Source organism: Erithacus rubecula (assembly GCF_903797595.1).
Source record: "Erithacus rubecula genome assembly, chromosome: 1".
Classification (NCBI taxonomy): Eukaryota; Metazoa; Chordata; class Aves; order Passeriformes; family Muscicapidae; genus Erithacus; species Erithacus rubecula.
Window position 1 is genome coordinate 68,664,300 of NC_136658.1, and position 27,408 is coordinate 68,691,707.

The 27,408-nt window shown below is 40.8% G+C and overlaps 1 protein-coding gene and 1 long non-coding RNA gene across 7 annotated transcripts in view; one reads left to right on the forward strand and one right to left on the reverse strand.

Moving 5' to 3' along the window:
* Window positions 1–11,725, forward strand: part of LOC306802787 — a 20,970-nt gene extending 9,245 nt beyond the window's left edge. The window contains exons 2-3 of one of the 2 annotated variants that reach the window (XR_013774471.1): window positions 8,900–9,010; window positions 11,098–11,725. This is a non-coding gene — a long non-coding RNA (uncharacterized lncRNA). Of the gene's footprint in view, window positions 1–8,899; window positions 9,091–11,097 lie in introns of those variants that run through there. The other variant, XR_013774472.1, reaches the window with a different exon arrangement.
* HTR2A (5-hydroxytryptamine receptor 2A) lies at window positions 2,722–27,020 on the reverse strand. 5 transcript variants are annotated; one of them, XR_013774434.1, is made up of 4 exons: window positions 25,476–27,020; window positions 21,256–21,456; window positions 4,309–5,765; window positions 2,722–3,638 (listed from the first exon to the last, which is right to left on the reverse strand). XR_013774434.1 is itself a non-coding variant. In XM_079307218.1 (4 exons), the coding sequence occupies exons 2-4, from the start codon at window positions 25,873–25,875 to the stop codon at window positions 4,951–4,953; spliced, it is 1,416 nt and encodes a 471-aa protein (XP_079163344.1). In that variant the 5' UTR covers window positions 25,876–26,144; window positions 26,631–27,020; the 3' UTR covers window positions 2,722–4,950. The 5 variants fall into 5 exon arrangements, 4 of the variants coding, with proteins under 4 accessions (XP_079163344.1, XP_079163343.1, XP_079163342.1 ...); XM_079307218.1 differs by having other exon boundaries at window positions 2,722–5,765; window positions 25,476–26,144; window positions 26,631–27,020; XM_079307217.1 differs by having other exon boundaries at window positions 2,722–5,765; window positions 25,476–26,162; window positions 26,631–27,020.
* Window positions 27,021–27,408: the final 388 nt, after the last annotated feature.

Here is a 27,408-nt window from a genome sequence, read left to right on the forward strand (position 1 = left end):
TTTTCCACAGATGCTGCCAGGACCCTGCTCCGGCTCGGGCTTCCCGCGGGGTCACAGTCTCCTCTGGCACTCACCTGCTCCAGCGTGGAGTTCCCCACGGGCTGCAGGGGCACAGCTGCCTCCCCCTGGTCTGCCCCAGGGGAATCTCTGCTCCCCCTGCCCCTCCTTCTCCACTGACCCTGGTGTCTGCCGAGCTGCTCCTTTCACATGGTCTCACTCTGCTCTCTGGCTGCAGTGGAACAGCTTTTCCCCACTCCTTAAATCTATTACCCCAGTGGCACAATAGTGGCAGCTGCTGGGCTTGGCCTTGACCAGAAGCTTCTCCATCCTGGAGTTGGCTGGCATTGCATCAATGCTGGCATTGGGCAAAACTTCTGGAAGCATCTCACAGAATCCATTCCTGCAGCTTCCTCACCTCTGAAGCCTTACCATGCAAACCAATACAGCTTATTAATTTTATTCTTATAGTTCTACTTCTTAGCGAAATTAATTTAATTGTCTTTCTCCTATTGCAAATACACTATTTCTGAGAGCCAAAATTATTAAGTTGTATGTACTTACTGAAAAAGTACATCTTCAGTAGAAGGATGGCTGTCCTTAGAAAAAGAGAATTATTACAATGGCTCATTTTGGAGCAGTTTACTGAGATAGTTAAATTCTGTAACATGCTTTTGCTTTTTGTTCAGTAAAATATGTAAAATTACTTTCGCCTTCAGCAGACATTGTACTGAATATTTATGGGTTAAATAAAACCAAACCAAGTTAGGTGCTTAAGACAAAGCTCCAGTTTATAAAACAACTGATGGCATTTGAATATTTTAATCTGCTTTACTAGCAGTGCAATCAGACAAAACAGTAAAGCATTGAAACAACATTTTACATTAACATTACAAAATACAGCTTTTTTTTTTTTCTCTATTTATTTACATAAGCAAACATATAGGTATTCAAAATAGAATGCATCTCACCATCTGGCAATAATTACATAAGTACAGTGCATGGTTGGCTAGATGGGATAGGTACATAGGAATTTTTACCCTGAAGTGTAAAAAGGATGCACACCAGCCTAGGGGATACATGGTGAGCTTCATGTCTTTGGACATTTTTCAGATGCAGTCTTAACAGTAAAAAAATCTCAATCTACTTGAAAAAATTGATGCTAAATTTTTTTTTTTCAGATGAAGTGGTTTTTTTGGATGCAGATATGACAGATTGACTCAGCATGCTTTTCCTGTGAAGAAGGGAAAGGCCCTAACCTCAGAACCAGTCTGTATAAATGTCTTCTCTCTTCTTCTTTTTTTCAACCTGAATAATTACAAAAAAAAATCCGTTCCGGTCTGATGCATAATGAAAACACAGTTTCTTGGAAGATGGAAATGTTGCTCTGAAGCTGGTCATATTAAACTATGGTTCACTCCAAGCATGGGGCAAGTAAATTCTAATTTACAACAATTGAACTTTGTCAACTGTCTGCAGTATAATGAGACCATTAATTGCTATCTACTGATGAACAATGTCTAGCAGATTTGTAGCTAGAACAAATTCATATCCTGACTCTGTCATCCTCACTAAGGCAAACTGCACAAAAATCTATTAATATTTTGGTGCAGGGTGGCAGAATCAGGGCTTTCTAAGCTATCAAAAATGTCCATGAAGAGCTGGAGATACTGGTCTTTATCTGCTGTGCATTCCTGGCCTTGAGAGGCTTCATAGGCAAAAGCTGCTGATCACTCAATAAAACCATCTGAGTGCTCCAGAATCAAAATATCAGGCATAAGTTTTTCCTGCTTCTAAGCAAAAACTAAGTGTTATATTATCTCCAGCTGTCAATTAGTGACATGCTGTCAAGCCTTTTATGTCCAAAACACAGGTTTTATTTTAGTAAGCTGGAAAAAAATATTGTTCAGAGTCATCTTGTAATGAAACTTCAAGCCAGTAATTGAAACCCTCTGTGATTGTAGTGAAACATTCCCTGTCAGTATTTGCAACCTGAGCAATTTGACATTGTGAACGAGGAACAGAAGGTGAAATGAAAGAGAAACAGAGGGCTGATCTGCTCTGCCCCATGGGCAAAATGCAGACTGTAAGTGGAGAGCATAATGACTGGATATGAAATGTTCAGTAACAGTTTATCAGCTGTGAGCTGGTGAAGGAGACTGTGCAGAGCAGCAGCTGGACCCTCAGCACATTTGGGAGGAATAGAGCTCTGGAGAAGTGCAGGATGCACACAGGATGCAGGTGGGCTCTGCTCCCTGGCACAAATGGGCAATAACACCCAAGTTGTCTGTCCTACCTACTTCCTTCTTTTGCAAGGCCAGAGAAACTTGCATCAGGTCAGGCATAAATGGCAAAAAATGTGACAATTCCCTCCACTGGTGGAAACTTCTTTGTTTCCTTTCCCCTCACATGTGGATTTAGAGACCTTCAGTCCCCTGTCAATATTCATCATATGAAGGTAGTCTGGTTTGGTGGCAGATCTAGAGCCTCAGATCTCTTCTCACAAAACAGCTTTGCTTTTATTACTGCCTGCTTATTCCCTGAGATACCTGCTTCCAAGGGCAAATCCTCAAAACCATCACCCCACTTGTGGAGTGGAGACATCTGGCCTGTGGGATACAAGATGGGCATTGTCCTTAATTCAAAATACCAGATTTAGGGTCAATATCAAACTTGACAATTTGCTGTCAAGGAAGGTCACTGTTCCCACCTACTGCTTACTATGGTAGCCCTGATGCTCAGCTGCATTTAGCATAATCCCCCTGGAGTCCCTTCTTTGCCAGTGTGACACCCCTCATACAGTGCTGTGTAAGAGCAGGATGTGTGCCTAGGGAGGTAGGAGCTGTTCATTTTTGCTTCTGTTGAAGCTGTTCAGTTTGACTGTGGTGATCAAATGTACCCAGAGGCAGAGAGACCACATAAAGCACCTGGTGAGCACAGCATTCATTCCACTTGATTTATCAGTTCATCCTAAATGACCAGTTTTGGGCAGAAAACCATGAATGTCAGTGAGGTAATAGATGACATACATGGCATCATCACTGCTAATGGGGCTACATCATGATACTTTGTCCCACACATAGAGGCTGAGGTCTGTGGGGTCAGTCAGTGTCATCATGTGCATTCAGAGCTTCTGTGTGATCAGTGCACAGTGGCTCTTACCTATCCCATGTCAGAGGAAAGGGCTCATGAAACGAGCAGATTTGATTATATAGTATATATGACAATAAATCTGTTTCTTGGAAATCAGTCAAATACCCAGCCAACTTTTAAGTCATTGTCTGCCATAGATCAGTATCTTAAGCTAAAGGCCTTCTTCTTCCAAAGATTCCCACCTGGTAGGCTAGAATAAGGTTCAGTTTCTCTCTCTCTCTCCTTCTTTGACTTAGTGGAAATTTAATTGCTCTGTAAAAACTGAACAATTTCAATAGAAGGATGGTTGAAGGCATTGGAGTATGCTTCTGGGTGGCCAGTGTTTTTTCCAGAGAAACTGGAATACATCCTGGTTGTGATGAGATTATGGCTGCAAAATTCATGGAATTAATCAAATGACTGGATTTCAGCTTTGCATGTGAATGCAGCATTTACATTTCTCCTCTTCAGCAAAGTCCCACTGGCCTCAGTCACATTGGCTATAATGCCTGAAAGAAAGGAGTTTCATGACTAAGTATGTCTGTCAAGAAATGTGTTTTATGTTCTTTGTGCAATATATGTTGCCTTTGCACCTATGCAGGTGAAATGCAGTGTCGCTTACAGGTCCTGTTATTTTTCATACATATTTCCTTAAGGCTGAGTCCTAGTAGTGCAATCTTCTAACCATTCCTGAGCAATCTGCCTTAACAGCAATACAGTGAAACAAAGGAAAACAATTTTTAGCAACTAAAAGTTTTCCAATAACTCTGGCTTTACAAGCCCTAAACCAAAACCAGAGCATTCTTTATAATGACCTTTTTAACCAAAGAGAAATGATGAGAGAGCATCTGCTTCAACATTCTACTGAAGGCTTTACTCATGCAAAGCTTCCTCTGGCATTATTTAAATCAGACTTTTTTGAAATTGAACAGAGTTATGAATCTGGAAGTGGTGCTGAAATTATTTAGCAATGTGTGCCTGGTTTTCCACTGTTCTCTCACTTCAACTCCCTGTCAACAGTAGTGGGAGGAGCAGGGAATTAAGACCAATAATTTTGAAAACATTACTTTCAGTTTTTAAGATGAACATGTGAAATTTTTGAATGCAAATAAACTACAAGTCCTGAAATAAAGATTACAGGTGGGGGTGGAAACAGAGGATTATTCAAGTATAATTTACCTTTGAAGATTGCCTATTTGAAATACAGAACAAATGGCATAAAGGCCCAGGGGCATTTCAGGATGGAGGAAGAAAAAATAGCATAAAAACAGTTAACAAAATCTCCATATAATTAATCTATAGCAATTTGAATAAATTTTGTTTAATACTTTGGGATTTATTTTAAATATATATTAGCAAATGAACCATCATTTTATTTAAAATTCCGTAAAGTGCTCATTCAGTTAATGATAACAAAACTCAATTGTAGCAAGACAAACTAGCTGGAGCCTACTCTGCAAGAACATCAAAGGACAGCTTAGCTTTCGTTTGCAAAGAGAAAAGAAATGCGTAGGTTTCTTCACAGCCCATATTATAATACCAGAAATTGCATTTTTTTCTTTAAGAAATATATCCTTTAGAATATTAAAAAAATAAGTTTAATAAAGCCTGTGCTTAAAACAGCCAAAGTACTGTATGGAAAAAAATTGCACATTTGATACCCTTTCAACCCTGCTTTTCCTCCACAGGATAATGTGAGGAGTATATGATGCTGTTGGAAGGTCTCTTGAGCACAGCTGATTTTCCTAAGCTATCAGAGCTTCTCCCAGCAGGTGAAATTTTCAGTGCACGGAAGGTGGTTGTCATGGCAGCTGCTGGCCATCACACACCACTAACCTTTTCCTTCCCTGGGCCGATACTTCCCTTGGAGGTACCATCTAAACGATGCGTTCCTATCGTGACCGTCGAGTAATCCTTAGCCATCATTTTGGCCTCTTTTTTCAAACTCTTCATTTGTGCTAGCTGGAGCTGGCTGGAGTCATATGCAAGTGCTGGGATAGTGTTCACTAAAATCAGCTGGAAAGGTTTCTTCTCCTCCTTGTAGCGACACTGGATGTAGCGAGAGAAAGCTGAGCGGTAGGTTTTGTTGAACAATGTATACACGAGTGGGTTGACAGCTGAAGAAAGGTAGCCAATCCAAACAAATATGTTAAGAAGTCCCCCAATGACCTCTTCTTTGCATGACTCTTTGCAAATAACAGCCATCACATTGGTGATGAAAAACGGGCACCACATCACAACAAACAGAAAGAAGACAATGCCAAGGACCTTGGAAGCCTTCTGCTCATTGCTGATGGATTGCATGGTTCTCCTTCCTGGAGTCCCCGTATCTCTGTTCAAGGAGCGCTGAAAGAGTTTCTCTGAGGACAGGGAACTCTGAGGGAGGAAGCTGAATGAAGCAAACTTGGTCTTAGGGCCAATGTCATTCACGCACAGCATAGCTTCCTTCTGCAGCGACTTGATAGTTAAAAAGTAAGTGACTACCATGATGGTTAGAGGGATGAAGAATGCCACAAAAGAGCCTACTAGAACAAAATTTTCATCTGCAAGTAAGCAGATGTCTTTCTTAAAAATGTCTTTCTTAAATACTTTGGAGTCATCTTGTAGTCCAAAGACGGGTACAGGCATGGAGATACCTGAACATGGATGAGAGAAAGAAGAGGTTAAAAACAATAATGAAAAACACTTCCAGACTCAAAGAAAAAACAAACAATTATCTATCTGTGTTCTATATCTATCTGTGACCAGGGTGATCATAGCTATACACATTACCTCAGCCACAGGTAGAACACGTTTGTTTCCTTCCAACTGTCCTATGAACACCTGTTAGCCAAAAAAGCATATTTTTGGATATTGGGCCCCTTGTAGTGATCTCTAGACTTGCTCCTTGGTCCCTGCCACCTTGTCAAAGGATTTTATGAACTATGACCAAAATTTCTTTTCTGGAGTGGCATAAGAGTGATCTTGGACTGTTTATCATTAGAGGATTAAAAGTGTTCTAAGTTCCAAATAGGCTGGGAAATACTGATTTTAGGAGGAAAGATAATTTTTTTTGTCACTGGTCTAAGAATAATCTTTCATTGTACTCTTTTCTTGCTATTGTATTCTCTTTTCCTGCTATAATCTCCATATAGTCAACACAACTAAATGTTTCAACTATGAACAAAACCCAACTTCTCATGTGGCAATGGCCAGATGAACAATGGGAACAAATTAAGCACTGAGAGATACTGATATGAGGCAGCCAGAGATGCAGTTATCCTGCAGGACTGTAAAAGTCCTTTTGCTGTATTTCCAGCTGCTAGAGTTTGCCTTCTGTGTGCACAGCCATGCAAAATTTGTCTTCCCCTGAAGCATGTGTCCTTGGCTTGTCATGAATGGCAAGACAAGGTGACAAAGTCCATTCTCCTTGGACTGCTCTGTCTGTTTCAAGTGAACTCAGCCATTTCCTCAGGAATTTCTGCAAATGCTGCTAGAGTCTGGGTAAAATCAAACAGCTGCTGTTTCTTTCGTTGTTGGTTTTGGGGTTTTTCAGCATTTGTCACTTCCCCTCCAAATAGATGCTGTCTCTCCAAGAGAGGTGGTGTTCAGACAATGAAAGAGATGACATGCTGCGAAGATAGCAGAAGTGGAGTGAAGGAGGGTGTGATAGTGCAGCCCTGTTTGGATTAAAGCAACGAGGAGTCTGACTCCTGTGAGCTCCTGGGAGCTTCAGTCCTGTTTGCATTTTGGAACAGAAATTCCAGCTGCTGTATTTGGCTTATGAGACATAAAAACATTGACTAGAGAAGAATTTCTTGTGATATGAGGATGCTGTGTTCTACTTTGTTCAGTAGATGCCCAGGAGTCTCCTTACTGGTTCACAGACAAGTCCTAAAACATCTCAACACCTCATGTTGCTAAAACATTTCAATGGTACCTTCCTCCATCTCTCTTTTCCTTCCTCCCACTCTGCTGCTTAAACTGGGAGCCCTTTAAAAGCATAGCCTATCTCTTCATTTCATACATATCTGGTGCCCAGTATAACAGCTCCAGTCCTAGAGAAAGGCTGTGGAGTACAGGCTAAATACCAAAAATAATAATCACAGTAATAATATTAGATTAATATTCCATTCAGGTGCTTCATTCTTTTTGTTCTTCTGGACCTTCTACAAAGATGTTTTGGGGTTTTTTTTTCCTAGGGATACTATAGTTAATTTTGTCTTTGCAACTTTGAACTGAGTCATGGCATTGCCTCAGGCCACTTTAGAAAGTGCTTATCTGCCCAGGGCAGAAGCTGGTGGAGAGCCTGTGGTATTACCATTTCTGTTTCTCCTATACAAGCTTTAAATGCTTGAACTTGGGCTAGGAAAAGCCAGTGAGTGCAAACTCATGCAGTGTGTGGCAGCTCCTGAGCTGAGCTGACAGAAATCTCCAGTGTTTTTAGCTACTGGCTAAAAAGGTCTGAGTCCATCTCACTAAATCATGGAGGAAGAAGTCACCATCAGAAGCCAGACTGTCCAGCCATGGCTGAGTAATCTGGGGTGCTGAAAACTCCAGGGAAATGAGGAATGCTTTGAAGTTAGTTTTCTCTTTTTGGATGAGTTGAAGGAGTGCTGAAGGCATCCAGAGCCTCCCAGCATCATACTCCAGCTGCACGAAGACACAGCATTAGTCAGAGCAATACCACAAGTTTCCCATCTGCTTCTGCCCTGTGCTGATAACAGCGAGGCTGTTTTTTCATTTAATTCAAAGACCTAGTGTGAGCTGCAGAGATAAAATAAACAATGGTATTGACAGAGTAAAAAGATGCTTTTCATTGCTACCTTATGGTTCAGCTGCATGAGGAGGCATGGGAGCAGAGGCAACAGCACTAGAAAGAGGAAAATTTCAGCATAATTTGCACACTTTTTCAAGTAAAGGGCCAAGGTCTGTTACAACTTCTCACCCCAAACAAGAGGAGCAATTCCCCAACTGCTTTGTTTTGTTCTTAGCAGCTTCTGAAGACTGGCTTATAAATCCAGATTTATGACTTTAAAAAAGGAAATGGGCTTCAGTGTGTAGCAGAAGTTCCTGCATTTCTTTGCCATTCCTTTAATAAGCACAAAAATACTGTACAAACAGAGCTGTAGCAGGCACTGCTAGTCATGCAAGTTCTTCTGAGTTACTATTCAAGGCATCTTTCCCCTACAGCCACAGGAAAGTGGGCTGTATACAGTTTGAAAACAGAGATATCAGACTTTGATGGCAGAGAACACTGACAGCTGTAAACTGCTTTTTGTGTAACCCCAGCTCAGTTGATGGAGGGCATCCCCCAAATGATATTGTGGCATTCCTGCCTGGAAAAAGTTAATGTCTAGCCCCATTTTCTCTTTTCGTATCTCTACAGGGACTGAATTTACTGTTTCCCTTCTGGAAGGAGCAGGGTTTGTCCCTTCTCCATAGCTGGCTTCTGCAGCATAAATATGGCAAATTCCATGAGGACACAGGGACCACATTCAAAGGCAGTAATATTTAAACTGTCAGTAAAGGAGCTTCCATGTGCAACTCACATCCACTATTTTGAAGGTATTTTTAGGAATCATCACATATGACCAAAAGTATCACCCACATGTCATGTTTGATCAAGATCAAGTTTTTCCTGTAACCCAATAACAAAAAATTCTGGTCTGAAGTCTAATATTATTGCAGCTGACTGACTGAATTCTTTAAACATTGAATATGAATCATCTGTTTCACCTGGATGATTCAGATGTATACTCTCACTGGTTTACTTGTCCTTGCTTTCCAGCTCCCTGCTCTTGGTGACTGGTTGTTTAAGAAGACACAGATGGTGCCTGTGCATTCAAATGTCATAAGAAGAAAATCAGCTTCACAAGAAAGGATCACACAGAGCTACCAGGTAGGGAAAAACAGGTGTTTGGGAAGGGAAGCATGTGCCAACAGTAGATCTGGAGGAAACAAGCTGTAAGGGCTGTAACAGCCCTTCCACACTCTGCCCATTCCATACTGCCATTAGCTCAAGGTCAGTCTGGAAAAAACCTTGGTATCCCCTAAGAGCTTTTTTATGGTTTATCTTCCTTGGCTTTCAAAAGAACAAAACTGAGGCACAAGGAAGCATTCAGCACAGAATAGGAGCATTTATTCAAGCACTGAAGGTACATTAGCCACTCCATTTTCAGCTGACATTCCCATTTAGAACATTTTCCCTTGTGAACAAGACCTAAGTATAATGTTCCTCTGGTACAAGGTGGTTTATTAATATGGTTTGATTTATACACACATGGCTGTTTCAAACTGTGGATTTTAATAAACACACAGCAGATTCCAAACAATAAAGATGATTAGTAAATTCTGCATTAAACCTCAAGAATTTTGGCATAGTTTCAGAATGACAAAATGCTCTTGAAAACACCAAAGGTTAAGAATTTAAGCAATGGCATCCTTTTTGTTTTCTCAAAAAGCCTGGTGAAATTGACAGAGGTTGATATAGTGGTACACATTGCTGGCTTCAGAAGTATACAACAGCTGTAAAATCACTTTAACTGGACAGGTAAACTGGATGTACAGCTGCCTTGAGCTGCTGAGACTATCAATAAATCAAAGCCATAATTTACAATGTGTGTATAGGTAGCAGACTTGGGTTACTCGGGGTGAAGGCGAGGGGGAAGTGAATTTATAAGGTCAAGGTTCTTTCAGTGAAGTCTTCTTTAAGCAGAAACTGTCAGCCACATGCTTTCACCTCACATATATCCATTTCTATTTTGTTTAATACAAATGAGCATTATTCTGTGCCTTAATAAATGTCCAAGGGTTAGGAACTATCTTTTAGGAATGTCATTACCATTTCTCAAAAGCTTTGGCACCTCTGTTCACCTTCTTATGAAAAACAAAAAACTCTCCTTGTCTCAGCTTTTGGTAGTCACATTGATTCAGACATACTGGGTCATGGGACAGCTCACAGGCCACTGCACAAAGATGTGTTGTGACTCTGGGGACCTCTGAAAGGATTGTTGCTTGAGGAGGCCAGTGTCTCCTTCAAGCAACTAATGTGGCTATATTGTCTAATTTCTTTAGAAAAGCCCATTCTGGTGTCTGCTGCCTAATTGTACTCAGAAAATATCCTCTGTTGTTACATCTACACATTCAAACAGCAAACAAATGTCCATGTATAACTCACCTGCTACATCCCAAGGCATACAATGCATACTCTCAGTTTTATGTTGCATAAAAATTTCCTTGTTGCACACTGCCATCACATTATTTTCAATATTTTTTACTTAATTAACCACACAAAAGAGTATTTATTCCTTTGGGCTACCATGGTGCTCTGTGTGGAAATTTGTTTGCTCAAGAAACACAAGCCACAATGAGCCACTTGTGGCAGGGGGACCATGGACCATATCCTCCTCTGAGTATCAAGGAAGACAATGTGTCTGGATCTTACATGAGGAGCTGGAGTTTAGCAACAGTTACTTCCACTTAAACATCCACAGAGGAGCTGCTCAGTCTGGCTTCTTGTCTCTGCTTGGCTTTTGACACTCACCATTATGGTTGTTACATCACTACATTTCATTGTTTTTTCATTACATCATTGTTTCCCCAGACCTTCAAACACTTCACTGCTCTCTGCATGCACCTGAAAATGTTATTCCCCCACTGTTATGCCCTTTCCAGTCATGACAAACCCTTTGCTGTGATAATTTTGTGGCTGCCAGGGTAGTGCCAGCCATACTTCCAATGCATGCAGGTTGCTGTTGGGTGGCAGTGCAGAAGCAGAGGGGATGCTGAAAACCCTTGTGTGGTTTGGGAATCACCATCTGAGGCTGCATCTAGTCAGCATGACAGTGTCCCCAAAGTCTGGGCTAGAATCTCTCACATGTGAGACCAGCACAGAATTCTTCCCTGGTGGAAGGTACATGTGTTGGTGGAGGCAGAAGCAGATGAGGAGCTTTCTCTCACAAATCTCCACATAATATTTGTTTTCAGATGGATTTCCTCAAGAGCTAAGTGAGTCACAGTGCTGGGGGAGCATCGTCTCCTTTCTGCATCCCAAGAGGCTGTACTCACAGGAATGAAATCACAGTGGGTTCAGGAATTTTCCTTATAACTGCTGATAGACCAAATTTAGTTTTTTTTATTCAAGGACACACATGGAGCTGGTTTTCTGTATTTTTCCATTGGAACACTTTATTTGATCACACATGTTCTATTTAATACAAGAGAAAAGAAAACAAATTTAACGTCACATAGAGGGGGTGCCAGGTAATGGTTTATTCTATTAATTTTAAAATGGCTTTGTTCTTGACAGCTCAGAAAATCTCTAAGGAAACATATAATTTAGCCTAGCAGGAGATACATTCAATTTTTCTTATGTGAGAAGAATATGGTAAATTATAATTTATACCATAAATTATCTATTTCATTTAAGAAAAACCCAAAATCAGAGAAATCTGTGTTTCCTAATATGTTTCTCATTTATGTCCTCGGTCATGAAGCCTATTTCTTAACAAGAACAGAGAGATGCATCTCCAAATTAATTTGTAGAACTGTGATAATAAAATAAGCGTTAGCAGGATTAGAGGAGAATTACAAGGAGGACAATGCAGGAAGTGAAGGACAGTGAAGGTGCCCCTTTTTGACCCAGCTGTTTAGAAACCCTGGGCTTAAGAGTGTGCTGAGTTATGAGGGAGGAAGCCACTGATGGAGTCACTCTACTTTAATATAATCCTCAAAATGTGCACACAACCTTGTTTCCTAAAGGCAGCAAGAATCCAAGAGCAGGAAACAGTTTCTTTGTTTTTGGCTTTAAGTGCTTTTCCTGCCTATGCACTCCTCAAATTCTATTTGTTAGTTATGCTGCAGGACTTGTTTACACTCTGGTTCCTCTAATTTTCTAGTTGGATTTTTCAGGCCTTCTGAGTATTTGAGGAAGATACAAATGCTCTACTTTGCTATGCTATATTTTTTCATAGCAGTTTCCAGTGGAGCCTATTCCTCAATACAGTCTTACTTCTCAACTAGTGACATTATTGTTGATTCAGACAGAGGCTTCTCTTCCGAGGTGTTTTTTCTTACAGAGATCTCCAGTTGAGAGAAGTTGTTATTTCTCTCTCTCTAAGTTGGTTACCCATAAAAGTCATAAAAGGGCACACAGAAGTCTACCCTTATCAAACAGCTAGAAAGAAAGAAAGGTGAGGAAGCAACTTGCCTGGGGGATGCTGGCTGAGTGGAGCCCAAGTCCAAGGCAGACAGCAGCTACAATTCTGCTGCCATTTGGGAGCTGGAAGGGAGCTGGGCTTGGCGTGCTCCTCCAGGGGACATGGGCTAATGACAGCTGTGTAACCCCTTCATCCATGGTGATTAGAAGTGATGAAAAGTGACTGGCCTTACAATAAAGAGTTTAACATTTAGTCTGAAAATTTGCAAGGGGTTCCACAGGTCTCCAGGCTATCTCTGCACAGAGGAACAAGGTTCTCCTCCATCTTTTTAAAACTGCTGCTTCTGTGGCTCAGCAAAATGCAGCAGAGCAGGTCAAACACCCTTTTCCTTTCTGTGTACTCAGTTAATGTTGTTTATATTGCATTGGTGTTTTTAAACTCCTGGTAGCAATGGTTTAATTTCTACTCAAAAGAAGTTACATATTTATGGTTGGCACTGGCCTAGGAAAATAAGTTAATTTGCAAAGGAAAAGAGCCATGTGTAGGATCAATTTCAGCCACCTGTGATGCCTCCTCTGTTTAGCATAATCTTCTACTGAAATGAACAGAGATTTCTGTTAGTATCTCTGGGACTTCTTCAGGAGTGTTACTTGGCCTCATTATGTAGTTTAAAAGGAGACAATGTAGCTATCAGATAAATTTTAAGGTGGGTTTTTTTTTTTTGTTACAATAATTTCACACTCCATCTGAAGGACTGAGATAACAAAAACTCTAATTATTTTAGATTTTCTAGACCTCAGACCACGTCTCAGTTGTTTCTCCATGCCTCCTTTTGTGGTTGCTTGCAGAAGCTGCTCAATAAGCAAATTGTCAGCTTCTTACTAGTTATACAAGGAGACTGCAGCAGTGGTTGGACAAGTATTGGGATAGATGTCCTGATGCCATGGATAATTTGGAAGGAAAAACAGAATGAGAAACAGCTTAGAGACCTGCACAGGTCTGAAGATGATGAGTCAGGATCCTGGGCTTGTACTGTCCACCCTGCAGCTAATGCCCTTCACCCTGACTGACTCTGTTAGACCAGTCAATGCCGTGGTCACATTTACCCATATTTCCCATCTACTAGTGTCTATATGGATGTGACAGCATGATCCCTAGAATTATCTTTCTTTTAAATGCCCTTGAAAATGAAAAATAAATATATTAACTGTCCTTGCAACAAGAAATGCAGGAGTGATCTCCTCATGTCCTGCAGTAGTATGCAAGGCAGGGCTGGATTTAACTGGGGAACTTTCAATCTAATACTTCTGAGTACTTCTGTGCTTGTAAGGGGAAATTTACACTGCTCACTCAGTGTGCCTGGGACCTAAAATCACACAGTTTTTCTCTCAGGATACTCACAGTTCAGCTCAGTCTATGATCCTGGCAATAGTGGTCAATTTGACGTTTCAGAACTCAGATCAAATACAAAAAGTCGTAACAAGGACCATGTTCTGCCAAAAGGCAATAAGTCTTCCCAGCGGGTGTGATTTATTTCCAACAAAGGCAGGATTGAATACTGTGAAATACACAGATTCCAATTTTGATCAGGCAGAATAGAAAGCCTTTATCACAATGTGATAAAGCAGGCTACAGCCTGCTTTCAGGACATCACAGGAGCTCAACAAGCTATTTTCCATCAATGACCCTGGAAGACATCATAGGCAAAATCACCTGACAGGTGTTTCTAAACTTGTCTCAGGTAATTAGGAATATTTTGTTACAGTTCTGACAAAACCCTAGACTTTTATTAGCTGGGCTTCTGCTTAGAAGGGATGCCAATGGCACAGGCCAGGTAATGTGTGGGGAAAGTTAATTGCAGCCTGAGTGTTCAATAGTTTGCAACGTTTCTGCTGATAAAGATAAATATAAGACTTTAATTTTACAGAATTCTGTGATACATGAACCTTTCTTAATGTCATAAAACTCAACATCTGGCTTAAGTCAAATATAATTAATAAAGGAACTTGTGATATTGTTCTGTATAATTTTAAAATGCATGAAATTTTCCCTTTTCTTGACATTTTCTTTTATGCAACACAGTGCTACTTAAGCAGCACCATATTTAATTTAGAAGATGATTAAATGCAGTCACAGCGTACAGACGACAGAATTTATGAATCCCAACATAATTCCTTGTACACTTCTTTTCTTCTTATTTATTTGTGTTGCATGTGGCATTTTCTATGCAGAAATCCAGGTCCTCTGACTAGAGATGCTGCCTTTTTTCTTAAAATATTCCATTTGCTCTGATGTACCCTATGAAGAGAGACTGGCTGATTATAGGTGATATTGGCACCCACTAACAGTTACTAATTCATTCAAAAAACCTTCATAATAGGACAGGTCTGGTCCAAATGAACTTAATGCTTCTTTTCTAGTAGCTTCAAGAGGAAGAAGAACATGGTCCTTATGGTCTTCAAAACAAAGACAATGTTTTTTTAAAAAAAGACATCTAATTCTTCCATCAGCACCTTGACTAAGCAGCTTCTTTTCTATTAAAAATAGAGCTCTGACGTCTATAACTTGATTTTAAAAAAAAAAACCATAGCTGAAAGAAATGCTCCACAATAATGTCATGACCACCCCTCATTCCTTTTTCAGCTGAAAAGCAGATTGCTTCTTGCAAAAGGAGTACGTGCTCCCGAAATGAGTGTGTGCCTTTTTCATAGGCAAAACCCTTCATCTCATCCTGATGTAATTACCCAAAGAACATGGTAAATATATACACAATAATTATTCTTCCTTTGATGAGACATATTTACTGGTGTAATATATTCTCCCCCATCCAGATGTATGCAGGGTTGCTCAGTGTCTTTGGTTTGTAAATGTGTCCCTATGGACACATGCCTGTGTCTCATTTCTTTGTGTTTCCAAATTTGGAGAGTTTAGAAAGCAGTTCAATGATTAACATTCTTTTAATATTTTTTTTCCCCATAAAGAAAAGTATAATGTTAGTAACACCTCCTTGTCAGATGAACAAATATACAGGTTCAAAATGCAAGGTTTTTAAACCTTCACAGTTATGGGAGGGAGATACATGTGGTAAGCTGATGGTCTGGTGGATGTGTTCACTCTTCTGGGAAGAATAAATCAAATAAAGAGTTCTGTTACATGGGAAATATGGGGAAAATTTACATCAAAATAAGTAGGATATTTATGTGTCTTTCTCAGAAGCCTCTTAAGTAATGCCACATGACCAGAAGGCATGTGCTAGTCAACTCAGAAATGTGCATGTTCCCTTTTCCATGGAACTGAACATCACCTTCCCCCAGACAACCTGTACATGAAGGGCTTGCTCTCATTAGTTTTCATTACTGTAGGATTCATTAGTATGGCAATGAAGCCTCATACATTGTGTCTCTGTGAAAAAATACAATGAAGATTCTATTTCTGAGATGTTTCTGAAGTTCTAATACTTTATTAATGAAAGTTCATGCCAACATCCTTCATTGTAATTGGTGCAAATTTCTCTATATATTGTGCAACAATTTTTTACAACTTTTTTTTTAATTTTTATGACATCATCTACATCCACAGTTGGTGAAGGTCCCAGGGTTGCTCAAACACAAAACCTACAACATTTGCCCCTGAGATCATGCAGCTGGAGTGAGCAAATAGTATGTCACTCTCTGAGAGATGGTTTCATGACTATGAGAAAAATAAAATAAATGTTCCCTAGGGAAATTATTATGAAAAACTTCTAAGAATGCAAAGTCAAAAAGTCAAAGTCTTCAAAAGAAGAAATGGAAGCAGAATGAATGACTAGATGGGAAAGAGTGTAGTGTAGTAGATATTTTAAACTTTGCTCCAGCACTTCCAAATTTAGGTGCTGAGATTTAAATCTATATTGCCAGAGTACAGTTCAGGGTGTAATGATTTGCAATTTTGTATATTTTGGCAGTATATTCCATGTTTTAACAAATGATCTCTTCTTATGCCAAAGCATCTGTAAATTAGACTTGATCGAAATGGCAAATTATGTCACCTGGAAGAAATGAAAGTGTAGAGGATTCAGGACAGGGACTCTCAGCCTGCAGTTTATTAGCTGTTTGTGCCTTTTGAAAACTGTAAAGGGTTTTCAAATGAAAGCTGTCCTTGACAGAAAGAAGGCAGTGCCTAAGGAGCCCAAAGCTGTCAGCAAAACACAATCCAGAGGCACTGATGCTGGAACCCTCCCAATCCCTGCTGCTTCCCTGGCCCTTCATACACTGTGAGGCAGCAAGAAGTCATGCAGAGAAATTGCAGGCTGCCTGTGAAGGAGGTTTAAGCCTCTGTGTCAGCATAAAATGTCACACTGCCAAATTAGCTGGGGGCTCAGTTGCACTGGGCTTGATTTGTACACCTGGAGTTAACTTCACCCTGGACATTGGAGAACATTGCTTCACATGCTATGGTATTTCTCCTTTTTGAAGCCTCAAAAGCAATGGCAAAATTTTAGAGTTATGTGGTGGGAGCTTCATCCAGATTCATGCTGGGCTTTTTTTTCTGCATGAAAAGTACTGAATAAATCTAAGTTGTTAGTGACTGGGGAGTGCAGAGACTGCCTGAAGGCAGTGAACAGATGTGTAGGCTGAGTGAGAAACGATAAGAGAAAACTCAGCTTAAAGTGCTTGAGCTTCATCAGACTTCACATTGCTTAGACCATTAACAGAGGAAAAGAGAGCAATAAGAACTGAGGGATGTTTATATATAAGGACTTAACTTTCATACCTGTAATTCTTTTATGTTACTTTTTCAAGGGAGGAATGATGCACTGTTGATTTCTTGCAGAACAATGGATTTGGTAGGCCCATTTAGCATTCAAAGGTATTTGACAAGTATTTTTAAGCACAGGCTCTATTTACAATTCTATAGATTCCAGTTCTATTCAAAATTCTACTTTTTTTTTTCCAGCAGGGGGAAATCCTTTGGCTTTTTACACCTGTCCTCAATAATGACCTCTGTGCTTTAAAACAAATGGAATAATTTTGAGGGTTTAATGAGCTTTGGCCTTCAACAGCTACAAATAATCTAATTATCTAGCCACTGTGAATACTGGATGATTTAAGAATTAAAGACACAATTAGAATCTGTTACAGTAATTAGAATCTCTTTTAAACCAATTGCCTGTGGCATTACATGGTCTAGTGAAACAAAGGCTTCTGGCTAAGTGTTTTTCTTCCACTAAATGCAAAAACAAATGTTAGCACAATTTACTTTTTTTGAACTGAGAAAATCAAGATTTCAGAAGTCAAGTGAATTAAACTATCTGTTTTTTTAATGCTTCATATATCACTGAAGCCAATGGAAGGAAGATCACTGATTGTCTTTGGTTAAAAGGACTAAATGTATTTGTGTATTTAGTAATACAAGGAAAAGTACAATTTTAGTGAACAAAAGTGTAATTAGTTGAGTACACTAGAAAACATAATGTGGGTGGGTTGGGAAGCACTAGAAGAGCTTCTTCAGGCTCCACAAATCAGCTAGAAGTATTTGCAGAAATCAGCGAGCAGTGGATAAGGGTAATCCAGCTCAGCTGATATAATGTTCCTGGATTTCCAAAAATCCCTGACAGTACTTTTTGTCAAAGGCTGTTAGTGAAATCAAATTCTAATGGCAATAGAAGAAAGATCCTCTTGTAGAAAAAGAATGGGTTCAAAGACAGAAGGTTGAAAGACAACTGGTAGGATTAAATGGTTTGTTGCCATATTGATGATGGTAGAAGGCAGCATCTGATTGCCCTGCATGTCCATCAATGCTGTTCAGTTCAGCCTGAGCTGTTTGCATGGTCACTGGAATGGATTAAATGTGCTGCCAACAGCCAACTCTTGGCTGCTTCCCCCCTCTTCCTCTGCTAAAATGAACCTCTGCACAGGGAAACATAACATCTTTCCTTTCTTTCTCTTGCTTTTTACTCTCTATCTCATACTTCACAAGAGCTCACAGGTCACCAGCTCAACTGCAAACTGTAGGAACATGGGGAAGTCAAAAGGGTAACTGTCTGAGTAAGGCTGGAGAGCAAAACCTTGGATCTGTATCTGTAAGTGAGATGCCACACCAGGTGCTGTGGAGGATGTGTTGTGCCCAACACCAGCTCTGCTTGTGCCAGATGTCATAGAATGGTTTGGGTTGGAAAGGACCTTCAAGATAATCTCATTCCAACTCCCCTGCCACAGGCAGGGACACCTTCCACAACACCAGGTTGCTCAGAGCCCCATCCAGCCTGGCTCTCAGCACTTCCAGGGATGGAGCATCCACAGCTTTTCTGGGCAATCTGTGCCAGTGTCTCACCTCAGTCATCCCAGCTGTGAACATTTGCTTTGAAAGTGCAAAGAGTTAAATCATTTATAGCCCTGTCACTCTAAGTAGTGCTGAGAGCCTGGAGGCTGGTAAATGATACATGGAGCACCTCTATGTTCAGAAAGCATTTCCTGTTACTAAGTGATATAGAGAGTACCTTCAGAAATCCATTTTCTACATATTTTTAGCTGGATGGTGGCAGAGCAGGAGGATAAGGGTTGATGACTGACAGAGAGCAGGTTGCATGGGTGATCTGAAATCTGTCAAGATTCCTTATAATACTGGCATTTTTCTTTATTCTATAAATATAGTGACATGGCACAGTGCAAACTTTGTCCAGCCTGGCAGTGACTGGCTCATCAGTTTTTTATAGCTTCTTCCTATGTGTTTGCTTTCTTATCTGTCCTCTGGAGCGTATCCCATTTGCCACAGCTTGTTGCCAGGCTGGAAACTGACCCTTCTTCCTTCAGCTGGTCTCCCCATGCCCCTTGCTTCCATGAGACCAGAAACCAACCAAGCACCACTTAATTCCTGCCCACCTGAATGTGCTTGTCTGCCTTAATTTGTACCTATTTAACCTACTCACTGTTTTGGTGACACAAAATGAGTGAATGAGATGGAGTTACCTTGTAACCCTTCCTATTTTCCTGACATTCACTGTTCCCTTACACATGTCCTTATCCAGCTTCAGTAGAGCAGGACTCTGTCCTCTTCACTCATGCCATGCTTGAGTGGTTTCCAATAAAATAAGGAGTTGTATTTTTCAGAGTTATATAAATAGGGACCACATTGCTATCACTTGCCATAATAACAAGCAACATCTGTGACTCACCTCATCACTGTTAAAAGACAGTTTCTCCAGAGAGCAGAAAAGGTGTTTTTACAATTGATATGTTACTAGTTATTACTGCACAGAAAAGCCATAAATTTTGAAACAAAATATCAAGCTATCAAAGAAATAAAGCCTCTTGCTACAGGACATAAACCATGTTCTAACTAATAGGGCTAAAATAACACCTTCTTTCTGGATTCCTTTTAATAGTGATGTAATTCAGATACTCTGTCAATAAGCCCCTCTCTGAGAAAACATGCTGAGCAAAGTGGAGCACTGGTTTGTCCCTGGAATGGGCATTCTGTTATTCTGGGAATTTGTGTTTAAAAAGGACAGTAATTTCACGCATGTTAATCACAAGGCACCACACAAGTGCAGACAAACACAGTATGCATAATTTTAAGGAATGCAGGAACTATTTAAGCTATATAGAGAAATGCACTGAAAATACTTGCACTTAGCACTTTCAAAAATTGGAAAAACTGGACAGATTAGGTAATATGTTTTCTACTGTCTTAAAAAATGTGACTGTAGAAAAGACCAGATAAGATTCATCTAATCTAAATGAAAGCATTTACATCTGAGTTGCTATAGGCTTCCTTTATAGATGAGAGGTAGGTATTTTAAGGGTGGAGTTCACCTGGCCTGTGCTAGACATCTACATCTGATCAGCTGAATGCAACCCAGAGCCAGATGCTGTTGAACCTCATCAGGTCATGGAAAATGCAGAACTGTCCTCCTTGAGTGAAGACTCCCACGATTTCTTGCTGTGCAGCAGATGATACAACCATTTTAAATCTTAACAATCCTAGACTGCTTTTTCTCAGACTGTGGGCCAGGATCACGAGGGAAGTCAGGAGACAATTTAGAGTGCCAAGCTGGCAACATGTGAAGCACCATCTCCTTTCCCTCCTCTGGGAAGAGTGGTAAGGGATCACTGATACGACTTGCAATAATTTGTATTAGCCAGAAAAGGAGCTAATTACCTTTGACTGCTGGCAGCTCACATCTCTTCTAGGGCAAGAAAGTGAAATTTTCCTGCGTCTGAATAAGTGAGCTGCCAATGCTCAAGGGTCTACCAAACCACAAGCATTGAAGGAGAACTGTGTTTTCAAAACATTTGAGAACCTCCACCCCAGGTGTGTGAGGAAATCCCTGATGGCATCAGGCACCAAACTCTTCCAACTCCCATGCCATAAGACTGCTCTGCACATACTGCCACCATGGGAATGAAAGATCAGTGTTCCCTGCCTAGTTTCAAAGCTCTGGGTTTTGGCAATGCAAAAAGAGATTTGTGTACTGGGTCATTCACATCACCTATTTTAGTCTGTAACTCTAAACTGTCCTCTGGAGAGACTCCTCTCATTCTCACTGTACACAGTATCTGTTGCTTCCTAAGTAGGATGCATAAATTCCCCACCAGACACACTGAGAAAGGCAGAGAAGATCTACTCATGAGAAAAATCTCTAAGCAAATAACCCAAATAAGAGATTGGCAAAAAATACTTTTTTCAGTTTATATATTTTTTTTTCTTTTCCTATATTTGTTTAGGTAATGATGGATCATCAATATGGGAAATCAACACATCTTTATAATAAACGTGAATGCAGTCGTGCTTTCACTGATGTATATTCTTTCAGTGCTGCTCAATTCTCCTCCATTTCCAATTGCTGTTGATTTCCATTGCATAATTACTACATTACAGCACTTCTTAGACTGTGGAAAGCAAAATGCTACAGGCAGAGAATAAAGCTTTAGACTGCAGTATAGATGTCAAATCCTGTCAAAAGCTGGAAATCTGCAAGTACATGCTGAAATATCGGCTGACTTACCAACGGATATGGTCCAAACAGCAATGATCTTGGCAAAAGCCTTGGTTCTGGAGTTGAAGCGGCTGTGGTGGATGGGGTTGCGGATGGCGATGTAGCGATCCAGCGAGATGGCGCAGAGGTGCATGATGGACGCCGTGGAGAAGAGCACGTCCAGGTAGATCCAGATGGCACACAGCTTTCTGGGCAGAGGCCATTCGTATCCTGCACAACAGAGAGCTGCCATCAGCTAAAGATGTGCCATGCGTTTTGCTGTGACACGTCTCTTGGTGCCTATATCCTTCTAGGAGGATAGCAGTAGGTACTGTGTAGTAGTAAGTGATACATTTAGAAGCTGCCTGACAGTGTTCTAAGAAAATATTTTTATTTGTTTGCAGCCTTCTAACTGAAGCTTTTGGGGTTAACTCTGCTTCTTTAACAGGCTACAGGCAGCATATGTTTTTTCTTTTTAATTTTATTTGCCTAATGCTAGTGCTTGGTGCTATCATTAAACATTTTTGGCAGCAAATCTATGAGAAGAGAAGCAATTTTGTCACTATAAATCTGCAAATTCTCAGTTTTGCTTTAGGACTTTTTATCCACGTAATTACTGTATTATCAACACCTGCTGATATGTAAAGCTGCCTTCTGAAAATAAAACTTGGGATTTAATGGAAGCTAAAGAAGAAAAATTATTTTGTTTCTTACCAGTGATATTTATCTCACCTGTCTTTAGGCCTTTACTGCACACCTAAAAAAGGATATTCCCTCTGTCAATGAATATTGATAGGCTCCTCCAGGGAATGCAATCCAAAGCAGATGCATTAGTGTTTACCAATATTCAACTACAGCTTCTTTGCTCCAAATTATGCCCTTACTTTTTCCTTCTTCTTTCCACTACCTATGAAGATTAATTGATTACTTTCCTTTTTCAAGGCTATTGGGAGATGGCAATCATGACTTGCCTAGTTTTGTGCTTATTTTTTTGTTTTCCAGTCTAAGAAAAGCCTAGTACTTTATATTTTTCTTACAGATCATGCCTTTAAAACTTTTTTCCTTCTTCTTTTTCTGCCCTGGAATCTGTTCAATTTATCTGCATCTTGTTTATCATTCAGTGACTAAAGCAGGACTAGGTACTCTTGTGAAGGCCTCCTGACTGCTAAGTGAAATACAAAATTTCTTCATAGATCTTGAAGATAATGTCTTTACATATACAAGCTGAAATGGTAAGTGCCTTTTGCATGAAAATATCATGCTAGTGAAGCACTTTTAGCTAATGATACATTTTGACAGCCAGATCTTGTTCAGCATTCTTGAAGCCTGGACAAATTTCACCAGCGAAAGTTGGTTTCCTTCTTTACCTTTGTACCTATCCTCACTGGATGGTACTTGTTGGCTTCAGATTTTCTCTTCAGGGGTCCAGATTCAAATTGACGATTCTCATCCTGTCCCTCTGAGTGCTTGTAACCTCTCCCAGCTTGGTGCTTTTGGAAAACTGTGTGTGCTCTCACTCCACACATTATACATGCAGTTCAAAGCAGCACTGAGCAGACCCTGGCTAAGAAGAGACCTGCAGGACCCCCATTCCTGCAGGGAACAATTAATAGCTCTCCTTGGAGCAAGTTGTGCAGTTATCAGGGTCCTTGTCTTGTAGTGATGAATTTAGAGTGTATTACTCAAGCTGTCCATGATGGTGTGACAAGAGGCAATGCCAAAGCTCATATTGCAAGAATATGTTAGTATTTTGGGGAGTGCCTGTCAGGTTTGGAGATACAGTACAAGATTTACAACAGCAGGAATGGAAGGAGAGGTGAAGGAGGTAGTCTGTGCCCAATTACATTTAGTCTCAGTGTGTACTGAGGAGACCTATTTCTTGGTGTTCTTGCAATACAAGCTGACCCTGACAAGCCATAAAGAATTTTTGAACATACTTTATCATGTTTTCAGGTCTTCTGTTGGGAAATCTGGTCCCTGGAGTGTGTTTGTGATGGCTGGTTTTCAGGGGCATGACTTTCCAGTACCATCTCTCTGTCAGGCCTGGCCAGTTTGCAAAGGGAAACCTGTTAAAGTATTTTTACACTTGACAACATACATCTGTTCTCTTGCTTCAGTGACCCTTGGGAACAAATTTGTCATATCCTTTTAGACTTCTCATCTTCGCAATAACCAGGATGGGGCAGGGATAAAACAGCATCTCCAGATAAACTTCCTCAGAGACTACAATTCAAGAGAGGGGAAAGTATCTGAGAGGAGAAAACTCTGGATGGAATAGGGTGAACCCTTAATAAGGTGTAGATAACATCTTCCAGGAAGTTTTCTGCTCTGAGGACATGTCCACCTTGGCAGGACTTACTGGATGCTGCCTTTTCCAGCAGAGCCTGGGGCTGCTGGGTGGATGGAGAGCCCTACCCAGCCCAAAGGGTGCAGTCTGGCACAGGCACGTAGCTGGGCACCCTGAACAGAACTGCCCACAGCAGCTATAAAACTCTCAGGAAAATCATCTCTCTTTGAGCCAAGCCATCACCATAGCCCTTCAAGGGGCTGCAGAAGGGGTGGTGGAGCACCCTCGTTCCACAGCCTTGGAGGAGTCCTGGCAGAGCAGGTGTGTGCAAAGCCCTCCAGTTTGAGCTCATGGCTGCCAGCACAGGTGATGGGGCTGAAGTTGAGCAGTTGCAGCCAAGAAAATCCAGGAGCACAGACCAGCACGCTGGGGAGTCTGCCACATCGGCAAGGGGAGGTTTCCCTCTGTGCCATCACTCATCATCTCGGAGGCTGATGCTGCACCACAACAAAATGGTTCTCCTGGTACCAGTGTGTGCCACCAGAGGATTTTTCAACCCAAGTTATGCTGCTTCCATTCTTGGCCTTGCAAGGGAAGAAGCAGGGAGAGAGGAGGCAAAGCCAGCACAGTCCCTCCCTTTGCCTTTGCCTTCGCCTTCCTTGCCCGTGCCCCGGCCGTGGCCAAGCAGGGCGGCGCAGCCTTTCCCGGGACGGGGGCTCCGGGTTCCCGCCGTGCAGGAAAGGCATCCAGCTCCCCAGCCCCCAGATCCCTCCCAGACACAGGTTTCGGGCGGCTCGTCCCTCGGCAGCGGAGCCTGGCCAGCAGGAGTCCCTGTTGCTTGTCTCAGGGAATCACGCACGACTCCCATCGGACCCACCGGACAATTTCTGTTTCACGCTGTTTCTCCCGCCAAGGACAATCGCACACTAACACAGTAAATCGCAGTATTGCACCATCACTGATGCCAAATGCAGTTTGCAAATGCTACTGGGGGCGATCTGTGTACAGACACTGAAAATGGAAAATAGACTTCCAACTTGCAGGATTAAATCTCCCTAAGTCACAAGCTCATGTCTGGACCTTAAGTCCCAAAGCAGGGAAGTTAACAAATCTTTCCAAACAGTCTCACGTTCCTTCTGACAATGTCTAGCTTCTTTCTGAACTGTAGTAATTCAGCTGTGGCACTGGAAGACTCATTTCTGAAGTTTAGGGACAGTAACAGCCTGATAAAATTACTGCTGAACACATAGGGTGCTGCTTGTTCCTGCCTGAGCTGTGCTGCAAGTGATTTTGGTGAAAATGAGAAGAAAGATCTGCTAGTAATCACCTACAAGGGCATGAACTGTGAGTCATTATTAACTTAAGTAACTTCTCTTAAGAAATTATAATTTTGCATTTGTAAATGTTACTAAACAGGCAGAATTAATGCCCATCCATTTCTTAATTCCTACAATATTTATTCCAGCATTTGCTAGAAAGCATATTTCTAAGCAGGGTATTGGTGATAAGAAAATGATTTACATTTGTATTACTTCATTAAAAACTGAGGGGGATGCCTACTTTGAATCTAAAAGTAGTCATTAGTGTTTCAGTGCTTATTTCCTGGGCAAAGGACCCCAGCAGGACCCTACATTCTCACAGAGAATATGAAAATTATGAGCCAGGAAAAAAACCTGAAAGCAATAGAAAGAACAAAGCATCTTCATATATACTTTGAGACAACAATCTGACAACTGAGTAATAAACTAATGTTATGGACTGTATTTCTGTAGCTGGAAATATAAAAGATTCAAGTAGTTCACCTGTTCCATCCATTAACCAGTGACATATATTTCAACTTATATGGGATGATAACAATTTTCTGTGGTAAGAGAATGAAATCATAATAACAACAAGATGTTATTGCATGCAATGTTTAAGGCTTGTAAACACACATGCAGTAGGTTACACAGCTAATACTCACCATACAGTATGGTTAACATGGATACAGGCATGACAAGGAAACCCAGCAGCATATCAGCTATTGCAAGTGACATTAGAAAATAGTTAGTGGCATTCTGTAGTTTTTTCTCCAGTGAAACAGCCATGATGACAAGAATATTTCCAGCAATGGTTAAAACAATCACTATCACTGTCAGCAAAGCTGGCCAGTTTTTCTGTGAAGGGCAGCACGGTGGGCTCACGTTACTTTCACAGGAAAGGTTGGTTAGATTGTCAGAGTTCACAGTCAAGTTGCACAGATGTGATATATTAATTTCTCCAGCTCCATAGACGTTCCTGTAGAATCTTCTCTCATGATTTATTTGTATGAAGGAGTTTGCAGTTGGGTTCACAGAGCTCTCTCCATCACAAAGAATATCCATTGCTATGTCCAAAACCACAGAGACAAATTGTGAAAACCAGGAAATTATCACCCTTTGTCAGCATTGGGCATTATATTCCTCAGCTCTTCATGCCAGAAGTTGAGGGAGCACGATCTTTTGTAGACTGTATTTTTGCCAGCAATTTGTATTTTAGTATAATGTAGAAAAATGTATAATGTAGAAAAACATACCAGAATTACTCTGAAAGCTGAAATGTTTTGTTTTCAGTTCCATAGGAAATCCAGTGTTGGCATATATCGAAAATCCAGCTGAAAAGTAAAACTGGGCTGTAGGATACAGAACGTGGAATTGAGGCTTCAGAGAGCAAAAATCTTGGAGAAATAAAAGACATAAAACTTTTGCAACCACTAGAACTCCCCTCTGGAGCTACATCTTATTGCTATTGGTAACTGTAATCACACAATTTTAAACACGGCAGTATCAAAATAGCTTGCTGTATTAAACAGCAAAGCTCTTGCTTCTCTATTAAGGATGTTGATTAGTGATTCCATCCAGTATCTTTCTCTTGAAATAATTAAATATGCTCTTATTTATAGTGTATCTTCCATAATACGGCTGATAGTCTCTGTCTTCTGCTGTATTTCAGAATCATTTTCTGCCTTATATCAGAGACTACACATTCTGCCCCATGCTGATTTTTGTAGCTAATTGTACCTTTCGGCCCAGCATGGCTTCAGAATGAAATTAAACAACTAGATACTGTTATAAAAGAATACAATTTAAGGAAGACTTACATTGCACTTCAGAGCCCACTTTCAAACTGCACATAGATGCACTTTGCGCCCTGGTTTAACATATTCTTCACTGTGTTTATCCAGTTCCGTGTCTTTTTTTCTTCAGCCTCCTCCACAATGGTGGTATTTCAAATAGTTTTTTGACTTCTAAACTGCACACTTGAGTGAAGCCAGTTCCTGTGCTGCGAGGCTTGCTCTTTTCTTCTGAGAGATAGGCTGCTTGCCGGCTCTTTCCTTGTGCATTTCCCCGCCCCAGGGCAAGCTATATTTAAAGTAATAATAATATCAGAGCCCTTCTCGAAGTGACACAAAAGAAAGCGTGCGCACACACTCACGAGAAAGCAGCCTCCACGGAGGAATTACTGATTGCAACAGGAATGGAATTTCTTCCCTGCTGCCTTGTTCGGATTGTCAGACCTCCCACTCTCAGGATGTCATAAACCACAAGGTAGCGACAGCAGAGGAGGGCAGGGGAGGGCAGAGCAGAGAGGGTCCTTCTGGTAAAGCAGCAGCTTTTTCAGTGCTTATTTCAGAGTTACCTGCTTGGGGGCTTTTTCAGTGCATGCTTTCAATGTGCAGCGGATGGCTCACAAACAGCTGCATGCAATTACAGGGATTTAGAGGATGCAGGCTTGAGAGAGACAAAATCTAAGGCTTGCAATAGTAGAGACTAGTGAAATATGTGAGTGAGAAGTTTTTTCCATAAAGAGGGGAAATTCCACCAGCCTTAAAAGGCAGGCAGAATATTCAGTCCCTTTCAGTTTCAACTCCAGATCTG